Source organism: Ostrinia nubilalis, chromosome 19, assembly GCF_963855985.1.
Source record: "Ostrinia nubilalis chromosome 19, ilOstNubi1.1, whole genome shotgun sequence".
NCBI lineage: Eukaryota > Metazoa > Arthropoda > Insecta > Lepidoptera > Crambidae > Ostrinia > Ostrinia nubilalis.
This window is the reverse complement of record NC_087106.1, coordinates 7,484,545-7,512,245: the sequence shown is the minus strand read 5'-3', so window position 1 is coordinate 7,512,245 and position 27,701 is coordinate 7,484,545. Positions and strand designations below refer to the sequence as shown.

Genomic DNA, 27,701 nt, shown 5'->3' with positions numbered 1-27,701 from the left:
TTTTACTTATCTTGGGGGAACGCAAAGGCATAAAAGATATAGGTACAGCCAAGTTCTGTTATTTGAATTTGAATTTAGAACATCTAACTACATTCGTAAACGCACACATTTAGGCGCGCTATCTTCGTGAATTTTTCGCTTCTTTTCGGGAATTTATGTTGTACTTAACTTACGACAAATTAAAATTTTACAGACAACAGAAGTTCAATTAAAGCACTGTGACATTTTATGTTATTGTAATAAGAGTTATTTTGCAACAAAATGTGTAGTTTGGTGTGTTGACTGTACTTTCAATAAATCACGTATGTCATCTATCTATCACTTTGCAATATGATTCTCACGGCAGAAGCACATGGCGGGTTTAATGGCAACAATAAGTCATGCCCTTGCCCGTACAGGCAAGTGCATAATGGCTGTGCGATTTTATGGGCCAATGGATCTTACAGGCTACCATAGATGGTCACTGAGGTTCCATTATATGAAATTTGACATTTTGACACTTGAAATAATAGTTTATTTTTAATAAGTAATAGAATTAAGTTTTTATGGCGTATAATATTTCTAGATTGTTAAACATAATCAACGAGGACTTGGAACTGAATAAATGTTTTTACGAATCGTGAATCCGAAGCCAAAACCCTTGGGCCGTTTTACCTTACATTATAATTACAGCATAACATTATATCCATTCCCAATATTGACTCATAATTCATTATTTAATCATTGTTCGAGATACTTACTCACTTTCGATTTCAGTAAATAGATTTTCATCATCGTGTTAAGTATTTATTTAATACTTATTTGCACACTGTATATAGTACAAAAGGCGAACTTAATGCCAGACATTCTCCTCCAATGACCATTAGAAAGTCCACCATTAGGGCTTACTGAGACTGTTTTATTCACGTTTTTCTCGTATCTATCTGATATTTGTACATGACTGTACTATAAGCATATTGGCTGGAGTTCACCTGCATTATTACGTGGCTCTAGGCGATTAGCATGAACAAAGGTCGGCGATGTAGGTCCCATTGGATTAATGGAATGTTAACAACGATCACAGATTCTAGGTTGTTAAAAGAATCTCTACTTTGTGGCTAAGCCTTAGTTGCATCACCTTAACTTTAACCGTAACCATAACTTTAACCGTGTCTTTGAATGGAGTTTGATAGACTTTTTATGTTTTAAAATTAGATGGTGCAGCCCAGGGTTAATAATTTAGAAGGAACTGAATACAATGTGTACTTAAATAGCGTTTCATTCTGCTTCTTTACTTTAATACTATATTATTACTTTTAAATCATTATGAAAACTATAATTTTCTCAAGATCTCTACGATCGTGACATTACTCGTTACTTTCGTTGGAAGAAACGTGCAAAAATTGTTAACTACTTTTAAATTTACTTGAATAACATAACATTATGATATTTTAGCTTTCATTTGTTTTGTTTACAAAGGTTGAGTTGCACCATCTAACTTTAACCGTGACTATAACGATAACCGGTGTATTTTGTCTGGATTTTGACAGATTTTTGACGTTAGTCAAAGTTAAAATAAGATGGTGCAACCAAGCCAAAGTGACTGACCGTGTACTTCAGGCAGACTGAAGGTAGAAAGAGAGAGTAGAAGGCTTCTCTACTCTACCCATGGATGTAGTAAAAGGCCACTAAGGTAAAAATAAATATGAGAACATCGGGCCCTTTTTGGAAGTTTGAACCTGGTAAATTAATTTCAGATCATGCTACAGTGTTGCCAGTTGGGTCTTGTCAGAAATTACCAGAAATTTAAAAAAATGTAACCTTTTTGAATAAAAAGTAACCTTCATATTTGCGGAGCGATTGTGTAGGTAAGGTTGTTCATGAATAGAATAAAAAATGAATACAATTGATCATCAATCGTTTACCTAAATTCGAAATTTTGACCATTCCATGAAGACCGAAAAGTGACCGGTCGTATAAAACCGTTTCATGGATTTGCGTTTTATTATCGAAAAACATTCGGTAAAACTCATTTTTTTTAACAAATAATAAATCAAATTCATGTTTAAATGCAGTTTATGACATAATTTTTAAATTGTCACTATTAATATTTTTTACTGAATAACCTGTAAAAGTTAATTCTACAATTTCTGAAAAATCACCTAAAAGTAACCTTTTCATTAGTGTAACCTAAAAGTAACCAATCCAATACAAAAGTAACCTTCTGGCAACACTGTTATGCTATGACTTCATCATCATCATTTCAGTCATAAGACGTCTACTGCTGAACATAGGCCTTCCCCAATAATTTCCACAATGACCAATTGTAGCGGCCTGCATCCAGCTCCTTCCTGATACCTGCTTGCTGTTTTAATAAATGACTTGATGATTATATTTCACTAAATCTTGAAAGGGTTGAAAAGGAATATCTAAAAAGTAAAGAAAGATCTGGTAAGGGTCGCGGGAAGAGCCTGGATGCGGGCAGCGCAGGACCGTGCATTGTGGAAAACCTTGGAGGAGGCCTTTGTCCAGCAGTGGACGTCATTTGGCTGAAACGAACGAACGAAATTAATTAAGTAACAGTTTATGCTTCATGGACAATAACGACTTAATCATCATCATAAAAGCCATAGGACGTCCACTGCTGAACATAGGCCTCCTAAGCCTCATCTTATCTTACTTAATATTATAAATGTGAAAGTTTGTGTGGATGTCTGGATGTTTGTTACTCTTTCACGCAAAAACTACTGAACGGATTTTGATGAAACTTTACAGTATTATTGTTTATACCCCAGAACAACATAATAGGCTATATGACGATATGTGACAAACGAAATTTCACGCGGGTGAAGCCGCGGGCAAAAGCTAGTATCTCATAGGTTGGTAGCGGCCTGCATCCAGCGCCTTCATGCTACATGCTTGCTGTTAATAAATGACTTGATGATGATATTTTACTAATTATCTTGATAGTAAAGTAAGATCTGTCTATCAAGACAGCCTTATTACTATTAAGAAATAACTTTAGAGATTTCAAATATCTTCCTAGTAATAGCAGCAATAAAATAGCATTAAGACAAAGATATATCAATCTAAAAGCCCTATCACGTGCTGCATAAATCTCGGGCGCATGCGCGTTGATGATCGCCGATAAATCATTCCTCACGATCGGGTTCAATACGTGAGTGCTATGGCACTTGCTACCATATTTGGTTAGTTTTGAATAATGAGGGTTGCACTATTTTGTTTAAATGTGTTGAAGCAATTATTTTATTTATTGTTTAATAGTTTGAAATATAGTTGTTGCAATAATTCACGAAGGCGAGTGAGCTTTACATGTGTGGTGGCTCGCTACTGTTCGTTTTTCAAAAGTTTTGATAGACACTACACTATCGTTATGTGCATGTACACATACACACACAAGTAAAGCTCACTCGCCTTCGTGAGTTGCATGAACCACACATGTAATGCAAATAAATGATTTGATTTGAAATGGTTCTCTTACTGGTTAAATATTGGTCTGCTAGTAATAAGAAGAAAAAGTTATTAATTAGACCAATGAAGTTAAATATTTTGTAATTTTAGGGTTTACTACGTTTAGGACGTTTCCCTTCACGATTAGGATGTTGGTTTGTCGCTTAGCAGGTATATTATGTAATTCATAGCAGCTGATATGGATACTAAATCTGTTCATTACTCCGGGTATGCTCATGGTAGTTGCTGTTGCCACTAGCGGGTTTCGAACCTGCTACTGCGTGGAAAAGCGGGAAAAACTTGTGAATGTTTACCTGCACGAGTGCGATCAGTGCCGCTATGCGCATGACAGCCGCTTCATGGGGCCCTGGAATAGAAAGAAAAAAACTTATTAGCAAAATTTAAGTAAAGTATAATTCAATCATCAAAATCGATGCTTTCTCTGAAAGCTATGTACAGTTATCGTCAAATAATTTGTGACGTCTTCCGGCTCGTGGTCGCCACTCAAGAACTTTCCTGCCCCAGCGGCCATCAGCTCTACGAGCTATGTGCCCCGCCCACTGCCACTTGATTGTAGCGATTCTGCGGGCTATGTCAGTCACTCTGGTTCTCCTACGGATCTCCTAATTTCTCATTCGATCAGTCAGTGGGCAGGCTTCCCACTAGGTGGACCGACGATCTGGTGAAGTTCGCGGGAGGTGCCTGGATGCGAGCGGCGCAGGACCGGTCTTTGTGGAAATCCTTGGGGGAGGCGAACGAACGAATTTGTGACACCCAAAGTGGGCAAAAAGTTAACAGTCATTTCAAAGATGTATTGCAAACTTTTTGACTACTTTGGGTTTAACGAACCTTGATGCTGACTCTACCTATACCTAAACTTTTACAACGTGCAGTCATATGTAGAGTTGTCATAACTGCAATTTTGCAATAAAAATGTATGATAATATTAGTCAGATGTTAGACTGTATGTACATTATGATGTTGATGAAATATTAAGCTATTCAATCGATATAATAAGACATCCCTATTGATCATACAACTCATCAGACATTACAACTTGTAATGATATAATTATCTATAGCCTAAAGGTCACTTGTCTCATACAAGTTGTACATCAATACAGCCAATATTACAGTTGCAAAAGTAACACAATCCAGCACACGAACCAATCACAGAGCTCTATTCAACGCTGTGCGTTAGATTTCCTGCTTCACATAAGCAAGCACTAGTCTAATGCCTACCTTTTCGCCAAAAAAAAAAGAATAGTTTACCTATAAGGGGAAAAAATTTGACAGTCCATTTTTTGTGCTTCTGTCATATTAGTTTCAGTTTTCGCGAGTTAAGAAAATTAAAGTTATATCAACTTTCTGTTGAAAATATAGCAGACAAAGCCGCTGGCAAAAACTAGTCTCATTATAACACCTGAAATAGATGTCAATTATGACAATATCTCAATCAGTCATGAAAAGGTCACTTTTTGTTCAATGCTTTCATAACTGTGTCCAACGCTCAAAGGTGATAAAATGTACGCAATATTCAGCACAATAGTGTCAAGATGCGAATGTGTAAGTAAACAAGCGTTCGCGAAGCGTGGCGTAATATTTGGATGATTTCTAAGGAAACTATATAGAAACGATATTCAATATCGCTTTTAAGTGATAGTTGTGACGCCCTTTTGAAAGGTGTGAAGGGTCGATGAGCGGATAGTTATTGCTTATTAGCTTAGAGTACCTAATGATAGGAACTACGATTTAAGGATTTTTCAGAATGTATTTTCAATTACAATTTTTTAACAGTCATATTAAAAACAAGCTGCCTTGGCAAATTTTCCAAAAACCAATTTTCATCAGAAATTATATAGGATTCTAATGGTGAAATATTTTTTCGAATCGGTCCAGTAGTTTCGGAACCTATTCAATACAAACAAGCAATCAATTATAATACATATAAGTCATGATTAAGTATTCTAAAACTGCCATTTAAAGATATTATAAAAAAATCATTTAATATAAATACAGTACAAAAACTACTCGATCAAGTAACTTTTAAATAAATTATCATTCTGTATTTACAGATGCTACAAATGATAAAACTATTTTGGTAGCTGTCAGTTAAATAAACTTAAAGATTAGACACAGGTCATTGTTAAGTTAGTTGGCATTTATCGGGTCATTATTCTGATGGGTAATCTGGAGGTCGACTCTATAAATATCACGGTATATTTCTATCACAATGGAGAGAAAAGCTTTTAATAAAAAAGGATTTATTTGTTTTGTTGACAATAAAACTAAAATTATGCATTGTTTCCATATTTTTTGAAATTCACGCAACATCATAGTTTTTTTAATTATTAAAAATGACTATGATGTTGCGAACAGAGTCCCATAGAAACTGAATTGATTAACTGGAAATTGTAACCGGGAATACAAAATGTTTCAAGATCGTATCAAGAAACGACTCTGAAACATAATTTAAACTCAAGACCAGTTTTATGTCTATGATTGGTGTAGGTAAATATTGAGGTTCACAGACTTTTTTTTATTATGAACTTAATCGAGTTTATATCGAGTTTTCAAATATTTTTTTTAAGATAAATATTACACAAATTAATTACTAATAGTCCCGTTAGCCCCTCGTACTAAGCTAAATATGCTTGTATCACCTTGTAGATATACCTAACACGGACCTTATTCTATCACAGATTAAAACCAATTTGATTCATAAGTTTCAGGCGCTTTTCTATCGCTAAAGAAAATAGAAAGGCCCTTGGTCTAGACTCAATTTGCGCTTGAGTCCTAAATGTGAGCTAGCATGTTTATTGGTTTTTGTGGATCTGTAAGGAAAATCTTGATGGATAAGCTAGCCCGTGAGATAGAGCTGACTTTTAAAGAGCTTCAGGCAGTTTTGAAACCTACATGGGCACGAACTAACTCGGATTAGGCAAGTAGGTTAACGTGAGAGCTTATTTTTTGTGTTGCAAATTTTACTATTCTTACAAGGCTTTGTTTTGTAAGTTTCAGAATAGGATCTTGTAAATAAATTATTATTCTAATTATGACACTAATTGTGCAGCTCCAAATTAAGCTTGTACTATGGGGTTTGGATAAACATACTTATGGATAATGTCTATACCCATTATTATTATGGGTGTGTCCGCTCGTGGTCATTTCACTTAGATATTAATTTGATACGAACCTGTAAACAGAGATGTCGCCTAGCAAAATAATTTTTACGCTTCAAACAAGGATTCACTATCTCTCCGTCTATATTAACATTTTATTAAAGCACATAATAACTTACATAATCAGAATGCTAAAAAAAACGAGGCTATAAAAGGCAATAAATTTTATTGCATTCGGAACTGATTTAATCTCACAGCTTAAAGCTACGATAAACGCATGTAAACAAAAATATTTTCAAGTGCTTCCTAAATTAGGCGTGACGCACACTAGCCATTATAATATTGATAGCCAAATGTCGGATCACGACCGGTTAAGGTTACCGCACACTAACTCAGGTTCGGATGAGCTCGAAGCGTGCCGAATTGTTATTGCGAACGAACGTGAGGGTTTCAAGTTCAGCTATAATAATATAGCAATGCTTCATTCTAAATATATGATTATTTTCAAAATATTTTGTATTAGATATTATGTGAACTATGGACTGCTTTTGTCTGAAAATAAATGATTTTTATTTTTTATTTTATTTATTATTATTATTACTTTAGGTATAGATATTGTTAAAATTTAAAACATTATTTATAATCCGAGCCTTTTCAAGTGAATAGGCACTTACAGGGCAGCATCCTAGACCGCATCTCACTTAACACCAGGTGCGATTGTGGTCAAATACCGGCCTTGTTATGCATAAAAAATTAGGTCTCCTTTTTGGCGATTTCTGGCGATATTTTTGTCATTACTCCAAGAATCAAGAAGAAATAAATTGTTACAAAATGCATTTTAGGAGTACAACCCAAAGTACGTAGACCAGACTCTCCAGACAAAGTCAATTCGTGACACTTTTCATTTCAAAAAGGAGGTGACGAGATGACTAATACGTAGCCGATTCGACACGTGAGCGGCAACCTTTATGAGAACCTCAGGTCGGACCGTGAGGTCAGGTGATGACCCCTGCTTTTCCGGGTCCGTGTCATCTTACAATTAAAATGATTTCGTCATAAAAGGAAATTCAGAGTACAGAGCACATTAAACTATGCATATTTGTTGCAAACTAGAGCTTAATACCACTACTAAAGGTGCTGGTGTTTAGCTTCGTGTGCTTGTCTATCATACATAGTACAGTCAACGTCATATAGTTCGTAACACCCAAAGTAGCCACAAGTTCGCAGCACGCTTCTTTGTTAAAATAAAAGGTTGTGTTCTAAACTTTTTGGCCACTTTGGGTGTCACGGACTATTTAATGCTGACTGTACTATTTTGATTTATGGTTTTTGGCGTATCGAGATTGACCTCTGTATTGTATAAGGGTCAGGTAGGTACAATGAATCAATGTTACAAAAACGGTGCGTTAATTGATTATATGAATTGATTTTGAGATTCATCAATCATCGTAGAAAAGATGAACTGGTAGCTAATAGGAAGCATTGTAACATTATACTATTATACTAATACATAATGCTGTGCCGTGGTCTAGAAACAAATGTTGAGCTTTCTCATAATAGAGGCCGTGAGTTCAGTTCTCAGATGGACAATTTCAAAATCACTCTATTTAAGTTTTGTTCGCCATTTAGAAAGGACTTTACAGACTTAAATGAATCTGATCGTCCTGAAAAGAAGTTGGTTCTGTTTTTTCGAGGGATCAAGCCTGACACTAATAGTGACCTCAACTCAATTCTAATAAGGTCTGAGGTAAGAATTTGAAAGTCAGAGAATAAACGTATTTTGAAAACTGATTTTCCGATAGAAATATCATTCTGCTCTTTATTTTTCCTGGGTCTATGTGCATTCACATTTACGAATATAGAAAAGAGGTTCGTTCGTTTCAGCCGAAAGACGTCCACTGCTAGACAAAGGCCTCCCCCAAGGATTTCCACAAAAACCGGATTAAAAAAAGAGGTACTAATTTTACCCAAATTAATGTGCACCGAAAAGGGAATTGTAATTATTGAATTCTAGCAATACAAATTATAGTACTACAAAATCCTGCAATTTTAGGGCACACACACATTCTCTACTGTAAGCTTTACGTTGAATTTAAAACAAGTGAATTCACTGTAACAAGTGAGCTCACTGTAACGTTCGTCAATTGTTACGCGAAGGGCCAGTCATCTCATAATCATAATCGTAAAGTTGTACGATCTTTTGACATTTAACATAATCTGACTCGCTCACGCTTGTAACGTAACACAATGATGTTATTTCACGTCTTAATTAGCGTGAGAAGTAAACTTCAAAGTTAAATTATACAGGCTGAATAGGATTTTTTCAATTTTTTTAAAATTGAATTAGAGATGCCACTTCTAAATGAATTTTTAAATGACTGGACTTCCAAAATTAATAAATGTAATTATTTTGTAGTTATGTTGTAAGATATAATGTTAGATTTTTACTATTTTTGTCTTCACCTGCTTCACCCAAGTGGATTTCATTTAATTGTTACTATAACCATCAGCTGCTAAATGTTCAGCAGTGAACTTCCGGTAGCTGAATAGGCCAATGCATATCCTGTATGTTTAGAGCGAAGTACAGTCGCGGAATGAAAAGGTTCGTCACCTTAGTGTCGGTTTTCGCTTGCACTAGGTACTGTAAGAGTCAAATCTGCCAACATAACAGTGCAAGAAGCAGTGCTGCTAACATTTAAATAAATATGACGTTTGCTAACGAATAAGGTTTTGCTTGTTTATTTTTCTATCCCATCAGTGCAATGCAATGATGACATTGACCAATTGACAATTAATAGTTTTTTTATTTAATAGAAATAATAATGGCAGGTTGAACCAACAAGAAGGTTTTAGTTTATCAATCATAATAATCTTGACAAGAAAAATCGTCAAACAACTTTGATCTGAATAATTTTGAACTTTACTGACGAACAGTTAAAGATTATTTTCTCTAACTCGAGATTATTCTGTAACATAGTTTCAAAAGGTAATATGTGCTCGCGATTCGTTGAAGGAATCAATTTGAAAACTGACGAACCTTTTCGTTCTGTGACTGTACATAATGAAAGTAGACGTCCTATGGCTGAAATGATGACGATGAATGACAAACCATCAGTGCAATGTTGCTAGGCTTTTTGAAAGTCATAAAACTCATAAAACGTGTCATCGAAATGATAGCTATGTGTGAACAGACACATTATTACACTATTTATTTCGTTATTCTTATTTAATCGTCAGACAATGCATTGTTTCTGTTCATTATTGTATTGTACCACCCTGTATTTAAACATAAGTAGACCATTCATCAGAGTCGTCCTCTTGACGGATTGTCAAATCCTTGAAGGTGACAGGTCAAGTCGGCGACCGCCTTTCGTCGATGCTTTGTTTTAGGCGGTCGTTAGCACACACACGACAATGGGACATAAACTAAATTTAATCGAAAGGTCAGCTAACTATCGGTGAACTATTGACAGAGGACCATTAATGATCCTTAAGCTGGGTTGCACCATCTTACTTTGACTTTAATAAACGTCAAAAGTGTCAAAATCCATACAAAAAATACCGGTTGTCGTTAATAGTTACGGTCAAAGTAAGTAGGTGCAACTCAGCCTTACTTTACGTAAGTTTACAAAACGGGTGCGTTTAGTTTAACTGAAGTATTTTAATAAAACATATTCGTAAGTGATTGTTATGGATGTACTTTACATTTAACAATAATTATTTAAAAAGTATTAAAAACTTTACGTATCACTTGTTACTAGTAATTTAAATCATTAACTTAATTATACATTAAAGAAACATTAGAATGATTAAAAGCAGCTTTTCGTAGTCTAACAATTTCAGCTGTAAAAGGACAAAAGCGCATCGAGTCGTAGTTAAGTACCTACATACTAGCGTTTAATCCGACAGTTAGAGGTAAGATAGCCAGTTCCTCCGTGGTTGAGGATTCCGGGTAAAGCTCGCGTCCACCTTCGGCCTGATCATCACAAACCATCAGGATCAGATACAAGCCAAGAGCTGCTTCCTCGTTGTGGATAATAAAAATCAATGATCGAATTAAACACTTTAACATCTAGCTAGCACTTTAACAAGCTAGCTAAATGCGACAGTGCACAATGTGAGAAGGAAAACAAATATGTAAATAAAACAAGTAAATTAAAATATTTTAATTAGTTTTTAAAAACCTGAACAGCGATTACATCTTTGCGTAGATTGAGGTGCATTTTAGCACATTTCCCATGTTTTTGCCCTCACGATTGAATGCACAACCATAGAAGCCATTGTTCTTGCCTATAGACATTGATAATGGCAAGCTTCTATGGTTAATAAGGTTTTGCTCAAATAAAACCCATAGTTATCGGCCTCTTTGTTTGTCAATCCAAAAGTAAGTAAAATGTGATGTTTCTTCAACAATCGCTTCAATTAAGCAGGCGTAAACTAAGCAATCATATCTTAAAGTCCAATATAAAAGATCTAAAGTTGAGATCTTCAGGGATTAGTAAACCTACATTTTCACTTACATTCACACACATCACTTATTTTTCGTGTATTCTAGACTGGACTCTGTATTTCTAATGTTCAGAAGTTTAGGCAAGAAAAGCATTATTTATAGACTTGAATGAAGACATAAAAGATCCGCATCTCAAATATGGCGTACACATAATATTTCTATGGAAACATTTCGATCAATCAAAATAAATCAATAAATATCATAAAACTGCTGAGTTTTATTGTAGACCGTAAATAAATAAATTTATTAGATCAGCATTGATGACAAAATCTCAATTAAATGATGATAAATCAACAGTTTTAGATCGAAGGTCTAAGGGCGGGGATTAACTATGAAAACACGAGGTTTCATTAATTTATTCAAAGGTTAAGCTCAAGTCGTGGTCGTAATTAACTTGTAAGATGCTACTTGTGAAGTGCCTTCCGAAATTTTAGGTCAGAATGTGAGGTTAAAATAACTCTTGGAATAGTTACTCGTAATGTTTTTATCCATACTTAATCATACCCATCTACAAAAACAGCTATTTTTCGCTCGTCTGTCTTTGCAGATGGTTTGTTCTGGGTAACAAAGTCAACTTATTCGTAATAGAATCCTGCAACCTGTACATTAAAGAGGATATTAAAACTTTCAATTCCAATCTTCGCCCAATCTCCTAGCGTTTCTCTATATAACTATCCAGACTTAAGTAACTTAGTCTTAAATCTGTACAGTGAAAATCTGATTGTCACTTTCTACACTAATAATTTAATTGTTTGTTTGTATTAAACAGGCTCCGAGACTACTACTGGACCGATTTGAAATATTCTTTCACCTCACAGACATATAACTCAAAGGCGACTGACTGACTGACTGACGTGATCTAACAACGCACTGCCCAAACCACTGGACGGATCGGGCTAAAATTTGGCATGCAGGTAGATGTTATGACGTAGGTATCCGCTAAGAAAAGATTTTATGAAACTCCACCCCTAAGGGGGTAAAACGGGATCCATGCGTACGAAGTCGCGGGCGGCCGCTAATCTTCTTAGTTTCAATTACTACTGCGTTAGGGACTACCACAAACATTTCGATCACACATAATTATACTATAAAGAATTAGTTGTAATGAGAATTCAAGCATCGTCTTCTTTTGACATTAATTTACTCCAATCGCGTTAACTGGGCGACCTTACAATAAGGTGCAGTATTAAATGCGTAACTTTAGCCGATGCGGGTCCTCATGTGTGCCATGGCCATTGTGACGTCATCCGAAAACCCTATGCCCTGGATGTAGGGCGACCAGGCTTCTGATTCAATCCCATCATGGCCCAAAAAAGATTGAAAAAATATTGCTGTTTTTTGGGGCCTTAGCAATTGAACATCTAAACCGTATGTATATGTTACGGTCAATGTGATAAATGTGACAATTATGAATAATCGCCGGTTATTATGAATAATTACCGACAGTCGCGGTAAAAGTGATAAATGTATCACATTTAACAGTGATTATTTAATAATTCAACCTTAGTACTAACAAATTTCATAAAAGAGAACAACATCTTGTGTACGTGCTCGTGTACAGCCAAACTTTTGAACGTTTTGATATCATATATTAATATAATTTGGCATAATGAGTTTGGAATGTTTCTTGCATAATATTACTTTTCCATGATACCTATAACATAATGTTTTGATTTAAAGTGAAAAATAGGTTAAGGTGCGGCGGGGGTGGCCCTTGGGCCACCCCTAAGCCGCCTATTTAGTTTTATACACACATAAATGACCTCATATTAATCACATTTACCAAATCATGCGGTAATTATTCATAATAACCGGCGATTGTTCATAATTTTCACATTTATCACTTTGACCGTAACATATACACTAGATAAAATATGTATTGCGGATCTAAAAAAGCATGTAAAAAAAGCTCTTAAGTTGGAAACAGAAAGATAAATAAACCGTTGACTTAAGCGAATGACAAGATCACAAAATAATGAGTTAATTTATTAAAAATCTTCTTCAAAAGCAAAATGTGTTCTTCAAAAAAAAAAAAAGATAATAAAATCAACAAAAAACAATTTCGTATAAATTATTCAAAATAGCCTACCCACAAAAATATCATTTCATCAAACCTATTAGTGACTATTTATTGCAGAATATTAATGAAAGAATAATCTTTTTGTTTATTCCGTAAAGATTAGGCAAACGTGGTCCCCCTACGATACCAGTCGGACCGGTGATCTGTACCGATTGAGGATCCGCCCAGAAATTATGTAAGAATACGGTAAACTAGTTGCGCCCGCGACGATATTTTATGTTTATACGATTCGTGGATCGCAAGGACAACTTATTTTTGGAATTATTTATGAATTAAGACGTGAATTGTTATGATACATAATTAAATGTCACTGTCATGTTTTTTTTCATGACCTTGGTATGCTAGATATAGAGACAAATATCTCAGTTCTACGATACAATATCGTGAAGTTATAATAACACCCTGATAATCATCATCAGTATCTTTAAGTCTACTGCTGTATAATAAAAACCTTTGTTTGTCACCTGTCATCCGCTTTGCAATGGAGGGAAGTCGAACCTTAATTTCGAACTCCTCCTATGTTCTTCTGATTAATTTCGTTGCGGGTCCAATGACAGTTTAACTTTCCTCCGGGACAAACTTGACCTTCATTGGTTGGGTTTTTATGGCGGTCAAGCTGTAGATCCTGGCTACACAGGAGTTGCAGTGGTGAGAACGAGAGAGCTCTCAAAAGCTCTCTCTCTCGCTTGGCGTATTGGGAAGCTTCTAACAACCTTTACTAGATCATCGGTTCACTAGGTGATAGGTGGGAGAAGGAGAGAGATGGCTTTATGTAAGCACTGTATGAAATGAGATTGTAATCGACACTGATATATTTATTTAAAAGCACAAAGTGAAGGCAAAATATATCTGAACATAGAATGACGTTCATTGATGACGAATTCATATTATTATGAAAAAGACCGCTAGAGCAGATGTTTGGAAGCAGATTATTAGTTAATAATATACAAATTTCCTCTATTGTATAGTATTTTTTTATATATAGTAAAATATTCGAAATATAGTAAAATAGAATATACCTGTTATGTAAAATAATTATTAAATAGTAATAATCTGCAATAATAAAATATTCCACGCGAGTTCATTGACATAATGCAGAAAGAAACTTAATTTTAATAATGATATAATATGGTGTCATAATAATACAACGTTTTTTCAACAAAAAATGTTTTATGAGTCTGGTTCTATTATTTATTCTTAGATGTTATGCATAAATATGTTATTTATTCTTATATCCTAAACTTTATTGGCGATATTAGGATTGTTAGAAATAAATACGAATTAAAATAGAAGTGTAGAGGTGCCATTTTTGACATTGAGACGTTATTGTATTGTTTTAAATATATTTTTATGTTATTTTTGATTTTGTTTGTTATTTATTGCACCGCATGTTTGTATTTGTTTGCACTGGACTGGGTGTTACTATGTGTTATGTATGTACACTCACGTGCTAATGTGTATTTAAGTGTACAATTTTTTTTTTAAGTTTATCCGTTATCCATAGCACAAAGCTTAGCTTAGTTTGGGGTTAGATGGCGCAGTGCAAAAATGTCAAAATATTTTATTATAGGTAATTAAGTTTGAACTGTGGTTTTATTTTGAGACATCACTATTTATTTTGACTCATCAAAGTCAAATTCAAATTTCTTTATTTGTATAGACTACTAAATAGTGCTTACAAATCGTCAAATATTTTGCTCTTAAGGAGCCTCTACATGTCTCATAATCTTAAACCAAAATTAACCAAGCATTAACTTTTCGACCTGCACTATTAAGTGGTTGCAGTTCACTGATTCATCGAGTATCGAATTGGGCATCGATATGTTACAGTCAAAACTCATAATCGGTTAAAACCACTTTTGCCTGCAAAAATTAGTCAAAAGTGGTTTTGACTGATGCCCTTGGTCAATATCACTTTTGCCTGATTTAAAAAAATAATAAAAATAAATAAGAATACCCTAACTTCTTAAAATGATAATTTTGTGATAATTTTGTATGCACAAATCACAAAAATGTTACACTTTAAAATGGTTTTATAACACATTTTTATGATTTCCAAGTAATTTACACTATGTATGAATTTTGACTGATTGATAAAATTATAAATCAGGCTAAAGTGATATTGACCAAAGGCATCAGTCAAAACCACTTTTGACTGTTTTTTGCAGTCAAAAGTGGTTTTGACCGATTATGAGTTTTGACTGTAACAGACATAATATGGATGTGGCACACTATAAATATCGAGGGGAATTATTACAGCACGCTGTAATTACATGCGCATGAGTTGCTGCCGATAAACGGTGGATCAGTTGACACCGTTTTGTAAAGCTTTGGGTACAGGTGAAGGAAGATCAGCCTGCCCATTTCGGTGTGAATTAAGACCTGGGATCCATCAACCATCGTTTTCAGGCGTTTTATACCTTCATATGATTGAGTGAAAGGAAAATTTGAGTAGCAAGCGTGTCAGTAGAAGTCCGTTTTAGCCTACGCTCACATGAAATGAATTGCATTCGAAATCTAACAGAAGGGTTATTATTATTGGTTTTTGGGCCTTTATTTGCGCCAACTCGACCAGGTTTGATCTATTGTGGCAGCCCTTGTCTTTAAAATTCACTGCTTAGTCCCGTTGAGTCTATAAATTTCCAGATTCTTTGGAGCGTGATATCTGCTATCTCATCCGGGTGCATGATGTGTCGCCCGAGATGGATACTTCTTTTGCTCATAAGCGGGAAGCATGAGCAAAGAACATGCATGGCCGTTTCTTCTTCTGTATGGCAGAATCTGCACAGAGATTCCTCGGTCATGTTCATAAGGAACAATTTCAACAGAAGGGTTACACCAGTGGTTCAATTAATACTTCACCTAAATATTTTTTTAGAAATGTGATGCATAATTTTAAGGCTTTAAAAGTCCACTCAGTGTAGGAAGTATCTAAGTTTTAATTAGTTTTTTGTTTAAGTAATGCTACTTTTAAAGATTTATCGGCTCATCTTGGTTAGCTGTTTTTGTACAGACTGTGGCTTTCCCCAAACTGGAAATTTAAAGTGTCCAGACTTCGCGATGATCGGCAAACTCCCAACCATTGTGTTCTTATTATCGTAATTTACACGACAGTTTCGTTTAGTATCAGCATTTTGATGCTATCGAAAGCTGTTGCGAGATTTGAGTTTACGAATTGAGAGGCAACAATATTTGCGAATGGATATGATAATGAACGACCCTCCGTAGATGGTTCGTTTGGATAACATGAAGAAGACCGATACTGTGTAATAATGTACTTGTTACATTGTGTAAATGGTCGCATAATTTGTGTCTTTTTCTGTATGCTGCTATGGAGGTTACAGGTTTATTTATAAGGAGCTAAAACGTTTATTGAAGCAGTTTCTCTCGAATTTTCTTTGTCAATAAAAGAGATGTAGAATTGTGAATTCCTTCAGATTATAATCTGACGTAGTAAAATTACAATGTAAGCTAATTTAACCCACTATTAAATTACAATATTACGCGTGATGTTATTTAATTAAACTGACTGAGCTCACAATAATTTCACGTTGACAAATAGGTACATAATTTAATAAATTGTTTTTCCTAATGCAGTATGAGCAATCCTTGATCTGGTAATTAGAGAGTCATGCTCCTGCAGTGGAGACTAAATGACCTGATGACGACCTGATGATGACCAATGATGATGAATGCAGTATGATGTTAAATATAATTATTAAAGACTATCAGTGTAGACGTAGAGTCTGATATAAGTTGGTTGTTTAGTTGGATAAAATGGTATAAAGCTTATCGGTACTATAATATACAATGTACAAGTTCTGGAATTATATTTTAATCAAATGTCAAAATTGATGGGTTTTCGCAACGAGAATCTTAATTAAAGGCTCGGAGGAGCATTCAACACGCTTGTACCCATGTCTAACTAAATGTTTGTAGGTTTAGGGTTAGTAAATTGCCAGTTGTTCACAAAGTTACATGTAAGTAACTTGTGTTTTAGTGTATGGCTGCGGCATCAAATTTTCTGATTAAGATAGTGTTATTTTATAAGTAAAACTTTGTGCCACAGATTGTTGTAGTTGAGTGTTTAGCTACATTCATAGATTAAGGCTGAGTTGCACCACCTTATTTTAACCGTAACAATGACAATAACCGGTGCTTTTTGTATGGAGTTTGACAGATTTTTGACGTTTGTCAAAGTTAAAATAAGATGATGCAACTCAGCCTTAAAATATCATTCCATTTTTACACTGCGCCATCCAGTCCCACATTAATAAATAGTTGTGCTTTGGGTACTAGTAGGTAGATAATGTACTGTACCATGGAGGAGTCCAAATAATAAACATAACTAAAATATAATTTAAAAACTTAATAAACGTTAAAACTACAACAAAATCAGAATTTTCCTCAACAGTTGCGCAAAGAGGGGCGTGTTTGGGCATGAACCCAGTCCCTTAATTGCCCTTCTGTCCGTCCGTCCATCGGGCAATTTGGCCATCTTGCACAATCCCGCGGATGCCCAGTTGAGCTTAACAAGAAATTAAATGCGTTATAAGTGTTAATAAATTGTTGTGTTAAATGTCAGAGTTAATGGGTCATGGTGGAGCTATGGTTTTACGTCAATTAGGAAACGTTTCGGTTTATTGATGGGGGATTACATTACACACTCTACATAAGTATGATGAATTACCTTTGCATTGATTTCTTCTGCTAAGTGAGACTTACTCCATAATGCATCTTTTTGAGTTAAATAATATTCTTTTGAATATTAGACATCTGTGAATGTATTGGATTTAAATTCTCTACCATTGCTTAATACTTTTATATTATAACTAGCTTTCCGCCCGCGGCTTCGCCCGCGTGGAATTTTGTCTGTCACAGAAAAACTTTATCGCGCGCGTCCCTGTTTCAAAAACCGGGATAAAAACTATCCTATGTTCTTTCCCGGGACTCAAACTATCTCTATGCCAAATCGGTTGCGAGGTTTAAGCGGGAAAGCGTAACCGACAGACAGACAGACAGACAGACAGACAGACAGACAGACAGAGTTACTTTCGCATTTATAATATTAGTTGGGATGCTGTAAATGCGTAGGTATTAAGGCTGAGTTGCACCATCTTACATTAACAGTAACTTTAACCATAACCCGTGTTTTTTGCATGGAATTCGACAGACTTTTGACATCTGTTATAGTCAAAGTAAGGTGGTGCAATCCAGCCTTATTGTACTGACGGCGGCACATCAAGCTTCATCATCATGTACTATGGCATATATCTTATGTAGTGGTAAAAGAAGTAATTTTACAACAAAAGTATCGCTTGATGTGATGACAACAAAAACGTATTGCACTCGCCGCCGTGCAAATGTGTGAAAGTAATTCGGATCTAGCTTTTCTTGACGTCTGTTACACTGTAGATGCACAAAATATAACAGAAGGTAAACTCATGTATGTACCTCGCTTTGCATACCTCTCTCGCTCGCACGCTCGGCCGTCGCGCTAGGGTTGTCTTGTCATGTGTTGCGTTTATTTCGTTATGATAGAAAAATGTTACTCTTAATACTATGCAAGAAAGACAATAACAGATATCCACGTATACTTATTTATATTTAGTACGTTATTATAGTAATAGTTTGCAAACAAATACACGAGAAGGAAGTAGTATTTAGTTGAGTGGTTGACACTATTATCCAACTAATATTATATCCAACTAATATTATAAATGCGAAAGTTTGGATGTCTGGATGTTTGTTGCTCTTTCACGCAAAAACTACTGAACGGATTTTGATGTAACTTTACAGTATTATTGTTTATAACCCTGAATAACATATAGGCTATAATTTATGACGATCTGTGACAAACTAAATTTCACGCGGATGAAGCCGCGGGCAAAAGCTAGTTATCCAATAATTCCTAAACCTCTCTAAAACAATTCGATATTCCTAATAATTGAGTTGGCTTTCAATTTCAATTGAAATTCAAATAAATAACTTACTTACCTCCCCGAATCAACTGGTAATTTAAAAAATGAAAATTCGGTATTTAATGATGAGTTTAAGCAACCAAATACCGAACAATTATAATACGACTTTTTCTGTTCACTCATTTTCGTCAATTTCGCAAAACAAAATAATATCACAGGCGGTTGACCGGCGCGTGACTCAAGCGAACCACAGCGAACGTGTGGCGAACGTCTGTCGCGCCACGTCGCGCTCGCATTCGTCCAAGACAGTCTTGCTAGAGCGGTGTCTATGTGTGCGTGGCTCGAGCGCGTTTAGTATGGAGTTTGTCTTCTGTTATATTTTGTGGTAGATGGGTACAGTAGTGCCTTGCTATACACTAATACACCGTGAAACTAATATTGTTTGTTTTTCAAGCCTGATTTTGATAATTTTTAGTATACCTACATAGATCGATAGTATAGGACTTTCTCGTGAAAATTAAAGTTTTCGTGAGTGAATTGGGGAACTTTTTTTTACGGGGAACAAACAGATTATTATTAATTATCAAATTAGATTGAGATGCGACTTTTAACGCTAAAAATTGTGCTGATACTGAACTCTGTAAACAAATTGTCTATTAACCGCTTGAGTCCCAGACGGCATTCATTAATGTCATAACAATTGATTATCTATTGTGTCTAGATTCGCGGGCCTTGAAGGATTAAGGGGTCTTTCTTTTTACATGTTTTTACTGTTGTGTATGCCATAGTAAAAAATGAATAAATAAATAAATAAATACATTTTAATGCAAGCCGCGGGCAGAAGAGTTAGGCTTCTCCCAAAAGATAGATAGATACCTTTGCTGTAATATTTACAAAGTTTAAACGTTTCTATTCATCATACTTGAATACTCTTCTTGTAAATATACAATAAATCTCAAAGGAGTGAACAAAAAAAAATTGTGTTAGATTTCAATTTGCAACCCCTGGCATAGTTATCCTGTACGCCAATTCCTAGACTAGGTGGTTGTAAGACTGGTCCTTCTACCCCTCCTCATAGTATAACCACCATCATGGGGAACAGATGATGCGGATGCGCTAGAGGTCGCGACCCGCGCTATACTATGACATATTACATACACCTTTTAACGATAGTGAACGCAGCTAATAGACGTTGGGCAACTCCATTCATGAGCGCTTTGTTTGTACCGACAGCAGAACAATGCTGGTCGTAAAGACGTTTATAGATGGGTTTTTATGAGCCTTATGCCCGTTTTCACCATCAGTCCCTAATTTTTAAGTGACCCCTATGATGACACATAATATGAATTTTGTTTACATAGGGGCCACTTAAAAATTAGGGATTGATGGTGAAAACGGGCATTTGACTTCCAATGAGGTTAAATAAGTACGATTTGAAGTATCGGAAGTTCTATTTTTAAATCTTGATTCGGAATTTAAAATCTCTTGTTCAACTTTCAACGAGGTTAGACCCGATTCGAAGCATCGGAAGTTCTTCTTTTTTATCTGTTCCAAAATTGAAAATCTCTAGTTCGGAATTTAAAGTGTCCCAACTTTTTACACTATCGAGTGTGTTCTTGTACTACTTTGTGAAATGCCTCGTATTTTAGTGGCTCGAATATTGAACACTCTTGACTTAGGGGTTCTCCGGGCGATTCCTGGTTGGGACACACAAATTCTAAGGTCAGTGTTGCAAAACAACATTCAAAACTGTATTTTTGGTCTAAATATTCAATATTATTATAGGCCTAAATCAAGACTTTTTTGAGTTTCGTTTCATAATACGCACATAAAATCAATTTGTGAGGACATTGATATTTAAATTTTAGCTAAATATCAATGTCCTCGCAAATAAATAAATAGCAATGTCCTAGCTGGACATCAGCCTGATAGTATATAGAAATATGATTCATAATATTTTGTCGGTGCAATGACCCCCGAAACGAAAGTCTAGATCTTCAATTTTGTTTATATTGTATACATTTACAATTTACATATGTATTTTATATGATTAATAAAATATGTATGCAAAAAATTCCAATGCCAAGAATATAATTACAAAAAATACTAATAATACGAAACTATTTTATAATAATAAGCTTGTTTTGCTCACGGTATCCGCTTGTCAAACTTTTCCGTCTGTCAGCTGTTAATTGCTGGTCATTAAGCTATTAACCAATCAGGAACTGAAGATGAAACGTACCTGAAACAAGAGATGATCGTTTTATTAGATGCGTAATTACTTAATTTAATTTAGATAGGCATAAGTTGGAAGAAAAAGTAGTAGGTATGTTCCTAATACTACAACTCTTGCTAGTGTTAAACAATTTAACATGTTGTTATTGGAGTTATTTTGTTAGTAATCCAGAAAGTTGATAATAAGATAAGTGAAGCCATCTGAGGCAATTCCGATAAATCTATCTCGTTTATTTTTCTTTTTTTTAAATTTATTAACCTTTAAAACAAAATAGGTACATTTCGATCGAATCAAAATACGATTAAAATTTGAATGATTTTATTTTTTTCTAATTCTATTAAAATAATCATAGGCATTAAAATTATTTATGAGATTATAAACGTGACTATATTTCCATGTCATTATCGTCAATAGTATAATAAAATATCCGAAAGATGTGGCTATTTAAAAATAATATACCACGAATCGATATCCAAAATCCACACACGAATCTGTCAAGGCTGTGAAAAGGGCCGCAGCGAGCACGACTTTCGAGCGATTAAATCGTTACCGAATGATTGATTCCATCGGAAGATATCCGTGAAATCGATGTAATTGAAAAAATTGTCGGATCGGATATTGCTTTATCCTTCGGTAAAGCTTAACGCCTTTACGTAGAGTCTTTATAAATATAATGTTATTTAATAACTATAGCTTGCTAGTTTATTTTAAGTGTACTCGGTAAGATAAGGTTTCCTAAATAAGGTTAATTAAACAGGCATGCTCTACAATTGCTTTAAAAAATACACCAGAGAGAGAGCGAGAGAAATGAAGACGCTACCGTAAGATATTTATAGAATTAGTTGAAGCAGGATTAAGTAAGGAAGAATAAAAATATTATCTTAATAAACAGTGGAAGGTTATAAACTCTTTATTGTTTATTCCAAGAAACTCAATTAGAACGACAAAATCACAGGACTAAAAAATCTAGAAAAGGTAACACAGGCAGAGTCTGTGTTTTAATTTACGTGCAAGCTTTATGACTTAGGTCTTCCATCTAAAAATCAGTTCGACAAGAAGATATTTTTAAATTCTCAACAAGTTCAAATAATACATTTAATTATGCAAATGATGGCACGGACAAACGTATTAAATGGATAATACCCCCTACCTGTGTCGTCAAGATATATCTCTGAACATTTACTAAGAATTTTAGGATCTCATTTATGGTTTTGCTTTGAAAAACATGGAAGATTTTAGGTGAATTTTATCGCTAAAAAAAGGGTAAAATTATGGGATCTTATTCGGTCAGTTTTAGATATCACCGAAAAAGGAATAAAGCCTTCTTTAAAAGTTTTCTTGACCTCGTTTTGGGAACCTATTAAACTTCTAATTTACTGTGCAATACCTATCTTTAAATGAACATTTTATTGTAGTATTCAATAGTAATAAAGATTGTGTGATACAAGCACTACGGAATGCCATTATTCAAACCGTTGATGACAAATGTTAGGGATCAACTGCAGAATATTTATAAGGCGTGTATTTACGACTCCAATCCCCGTATAGGTGTATGTAATCATTAGTTATTGTTGTTTAATGAGGTATTACATGATAATAATATAATCGTCTTATTGGTTAAACACGAAAGCATAATAGTAACTTTGAGGAAGTTTCTTAAGCTTAAAAAGAACGATATTGTACACCTACATAAGTATGTATTTGACATCTATTTTTTTTTAATTACTCTCAGCACAACTGTACCTACGTTACATTATAATTAGAAATACAACTTTTCTTGGATTTAAAGCTTAATTAGGTTTAAAGTGTTAACGAAGCCCCACATAGTAGGTAGTGTGGCGGAGTTTTGGGCTGACACTGTGTAGGTTTGTTGTCGACACGAAAAGAAGAAGAAGATAGTAGGTACGAGCATTACACAATTTAAAAAAATAGAACAATCACGTGCATGACGTGATAAAATATGTAGTGACATTTCTTATCAGGTTCTGAATGGACGATCTGACCTTTTACTGACAAACGAGCGGTCAGGAGCTAAAGATCGTTGATAAATGATCGCCATATGGGATGAGCTAAGAGAATGCTTAGGCCTGAGGCGGTATTCCGTAAAACAATTACGTTATGCCGGCTCTACGAGTATTCATCATTTCTCTGATGATATCATTGTAGGCTGAGGAAGTTAGGCAGGGTAAATATTTTAGAGCCACTAAATGTTATCTATAATGTTATAATTAAGTTGTAGTCTAAATATTGATAGCTTTTACACTCGAGGTGTAAAAATAGTGCTAAAAATTTATAAAATTAATCGTAAAGCATTTTCAGATTGTGTCGTGTTTGTTACAAATCGATTTGTTGACACTTTATTTACGTACATGCAAAAGCTCTAATTTTATTTTTAGGAGTTTTTTCTGAAAAGTCTAAACTTAATCTTATATTAGAATCACAGCTTTATTAAGAAGTAATTAAAGAGTTTCTCAAGGTAATACCATAGATGGGACCGTAACCAAATATTAAATCATATGATGTTTCCTGGGTAAAAAGCAAGAGTTTTAATTAATCCGTCAGTTAACTTATCAAATTCACTTTTTCAAACTAATGAAAATATAAAGAGATAAAGCGCGCCAAAGTTTAAAAGAAGAGGCCTGTGACGTCAATGAGTGCTTAAAAGTGCAGCACTTTGTGACTTCGCGCGGAACTTTAACGCACCATAACTTTGTAATTATTTGTTTGATTGTTAATTAAAAATATACGTGTCCAATATTTATTGATATTAAAATTGACGGACTAAAAAATTCTTTTAGGAAACTAGCCTATTATACACCACGTGTGGATTCCAAAACTATTTGTCACGTCCCTACCCGTTGAAACAGACTTTCAAATACCCTACCACATGACACTATAACATTTAGAATCCTACATTATATCCGCGGATAGGTCACGGCGCTTCATCCTTGCATGATACGGTCAAACCCAGCCCTATTAATCAAGTTTAATCTTTATATCCATAGCGTTTAAGTGTTAAATGTGATGCACAAATTGCGGATTTCTTAAGTTAGTTCTCACGACTCATTAAAGTTATCTATTTTTGCATGTAACGACTCTAAGATCGTTTTTACGGTTCCGTACCCAAAGGGTGATGGGACCCTATTAAAATTACTAAGACTTCGTTATCTGTCACTGTATTACATGAACAATGATAGGTAGACAGTTGAAATATTCAAAAATGATTCACAGAATAAAATTATTTGTTGGCTCCCATACAGCAAACATGTTTTGCCGTTTTTTGCTCAATATTAATAACGGCAACAGGACTAAAATGTTCACAGAATATTAAATTGTACTTATAAATAATTATAAAAATAAATAAAATAAAATCAAAATTAAAGGAGAGCTCCCATACAACAACAAAAGCATCGTACGGAACCCTTCGTGCGCGAATCCGACTCGAACTTGACCGTTTTTTTGCATGTAAAAGAAGAACGGTCACGCCCCATACAAAAAAAAACCCAGACCCGACAGAAACGAGATATACCTCAGTTTTTTTGTCATGTCTTAATTAGTTAAATTATATATTTTTTATATTCGAAATCTATGTATAACACCAAAATATTACCCTTTGTTTTTGTTCAGGCGTTATACAAAAACTAATACAAAATGCCTATTTATCACCAAAATTGGTAAATGTATGTACCTAAATGTCTATTACAGCTGCTATAGAATGTATCTAGGTGACCTGGAGATACAGCCGGATTATACAGGGTGGTTATACATATGGAACGATAAGTGATCTCACTCAATTATTTCTAAACGATACAAGATATCGAAAAACTAGTTACTGATTCTGAAAGTGCTTCATGAGCTCTTTCAAACGGCACCAATAATAGGTTACAGATTATGGAAGCTGGTAACATTGAATTTTTGGATTTTGTAACTTCTCGTTTCCACCCTGTATAATCCGGCTGTATCTCCAAGTCACCTAGATACATTCCATAGCAGCTATTTAGGTAGGTACATACATTTACCAATTTTGGTGATAAATAGGCATTTTGTATTAGTTTTTGTATGACGCCTGAACAAAAACAAAGGGTAATAATTTGGTGTTATACATAGATTTCGAATATAAAAAATATATATTTAACTAATTAAGACATGACAAAAAACTGAGGTATGTCTCGTTTCTGTCGGGTCTGGGTCACAGATGACCGTTCTTCTTTCTAAGGTCATTTTTCTAGATCTGTGATTTGTAGAGCTGTAAAGGTATATTTTGTAGACAAGAAAGATCGCAATGGCTTCGATAAGTGCCTAGGTTTGAGCTTACAGATGATATTATGGTAATACTTCGATGACGCAATGATTATTGGGCTTGGTTGATAATTCGTGAGATAGGAAGGTTTATGGCACAAAATTATGATTCCGGATTGACAATAGTTGGCCATTAGAAGCTTCGTAGTAACGTTTAGGCTGGGTTGCACCATCTTACTTTAACTATTAACAAACGTCAAAAGTCTGTCAATCACCATACAAAAAACACTCGATATTGATAACAATATTATTACGGTTAAAGTTATTAGTTATTATTTGTTACGGTTAAACTTACTTGATGCAACTCAGCCTAAGAACCTACATTTATATTTTTACAATTATATCGTAACATAACCCTTTTACATAGGATACAATACAATGTGCCAAATGTGAAGATAAAAGATCCTCCTTTCTGGCAGTCAAGTAAAAAGTGATTATTGTCCAAAATTACTTAAAACTTAAAACTATTGGTAAGTTATGGTGTACTCACAACTTTTGCAAGATTGAAAAATTCTTATAAAATAGTAAGATAAGCAATAAGTCAACACATGAATATGATAAATAGCTACAAGATGAAACATTTTATTGCAATGCCATAGTAAATATCTCTCCATTTCTGTCGCAATACTCATTGTAGATCTGTACTGATCTGTTTACTACGTTGTTTATCGGATCGTACAATGCCGAATATGTATGCGTGCAAATGTTTGTTCTTCGATTTTTTGCGATAGCCTCACGACCGAGATTCTTTTGAAATGTCATTTTATTACACAAGCTCCTGAAGATCAGAGATCATCAATGTAGTCTTAAACCGCCTCTGTGGTCTAGTGGTATCCACCTGCTTCAGATTCAGAGGTCCCGGGTTCGATTCCCATGGGGCAAAATTTTCTGCTCAGTTTCGTTGGTGGTAGGGCTTGATGTAAGCCCGCCTCGCTAGCTAGCACCACCTTACCGAAGTCTGTTGGATTTAGAAGTCTCGAGTTCGATTTCCAGTGTGGGCATTTTCTACTAGGTTTGGTTGGTGGTAGAGCTTGATCTAAGTCCACTGAATAGCCACTATTATACCTAAGTCTGTCGCCATAGCAACAATATTAACAGTATTGTTGTGTTCCTGCAGTTGGAGGTAAGATATCCAGTTCCTCTGTGATTGAGGTTTTCTAGTGAAGGTCACTTCAAGCCTTAGGCGTGATCATCACTTTCCATCAGGTGAGATCTTGTAGTGAGATGTAGGCAGAGATTCTCCGTTGTGGGTAAAAAAACTCAGTCTCACAGAAACTGGACTATTTCGACTTTTAATTATTACTTTAGGTGTTTCAAGGGCGTTAAGTTATAACTGAGTGAGTAAAACAATGCGATGTTGGGCAACATTGTGGGTGTCATTTCATAAATCTCGGACAATAGAAGGTGGGGATTCCCACGGGGTATCGCTAAAAAGTTTGCGTTACTTACGACATTTTATTATGGTCACTTGGTACTTGGCTTTACAAAATTGTTGTATCTTGTAGGTACAATATTATTCGGTCCATCCGTAAATTTTTGATTACGTGGATAGTTATACCCTCGGACTACTCAACCTTTACTGGTTGGATTTAATTGGAGGCCAAGCTGTAGATTCTGGCTATACAGGAGTTGCACAGTGGTGGGAAAGAGAGGTGAGATTAATCCCTTTTCCGTTTTGTTTACTATAAGCCTAATTACAGAGAGAGATGGCGATAAAATAATAACCAAAGACAATACATGACGACTACAATAACTCTATCCAAAATGTTACGATTGAGAAGAAATAGAATTGCTTTAGATGAGGTCAAAAAATTTAATTTAATTACCTATACTTTATACCCAATAAACTGGATTGGGTAGTTGGGTCAACTAGTATATCGCATACGATTAGCCAAGTCTCTATGTTTTTAACATAAACATGCCAAAAATAATATGTTAATATTCATGGATTACCTCTACCTAATTCAGTTTAAAAAAAGGAATTACATTTTGATTATTGGAAAAAAATAGTTGATTAAATTTTTAATGCAAATGTAGCGTTAAAATTTATTGGCCTATAAAATGATAAATCATCCGAATCTACA

General features: G+C 34.8%; 1 protein-coding gene across 1 annotated transcript in view; it reads right to left on the bottom strand.

Moving 5' to 3' along the window:
* LOC135081128 (mucin-2-like) overlaps nucleotides 1-27,701 on the bottom strand; it is a 79,004-nt gene that overhangs the window by 17,283 nt on the left and 34,020 nt on the right. Inside the window, exon 2 of the mRNA XM_063975869.1 lies at nucleotides 3,765-3,817. Coding sequence (XP_063831939.1) covers nucleotides 3,765-3,797 — 33 coding nt within the window. The 5' untranslated portion in view covers nucleotides 3,798-3,817. The remainder of the gene's footprint in view (nucleotides 1-3,764; nucleotides 3,818-27,701) is intronic.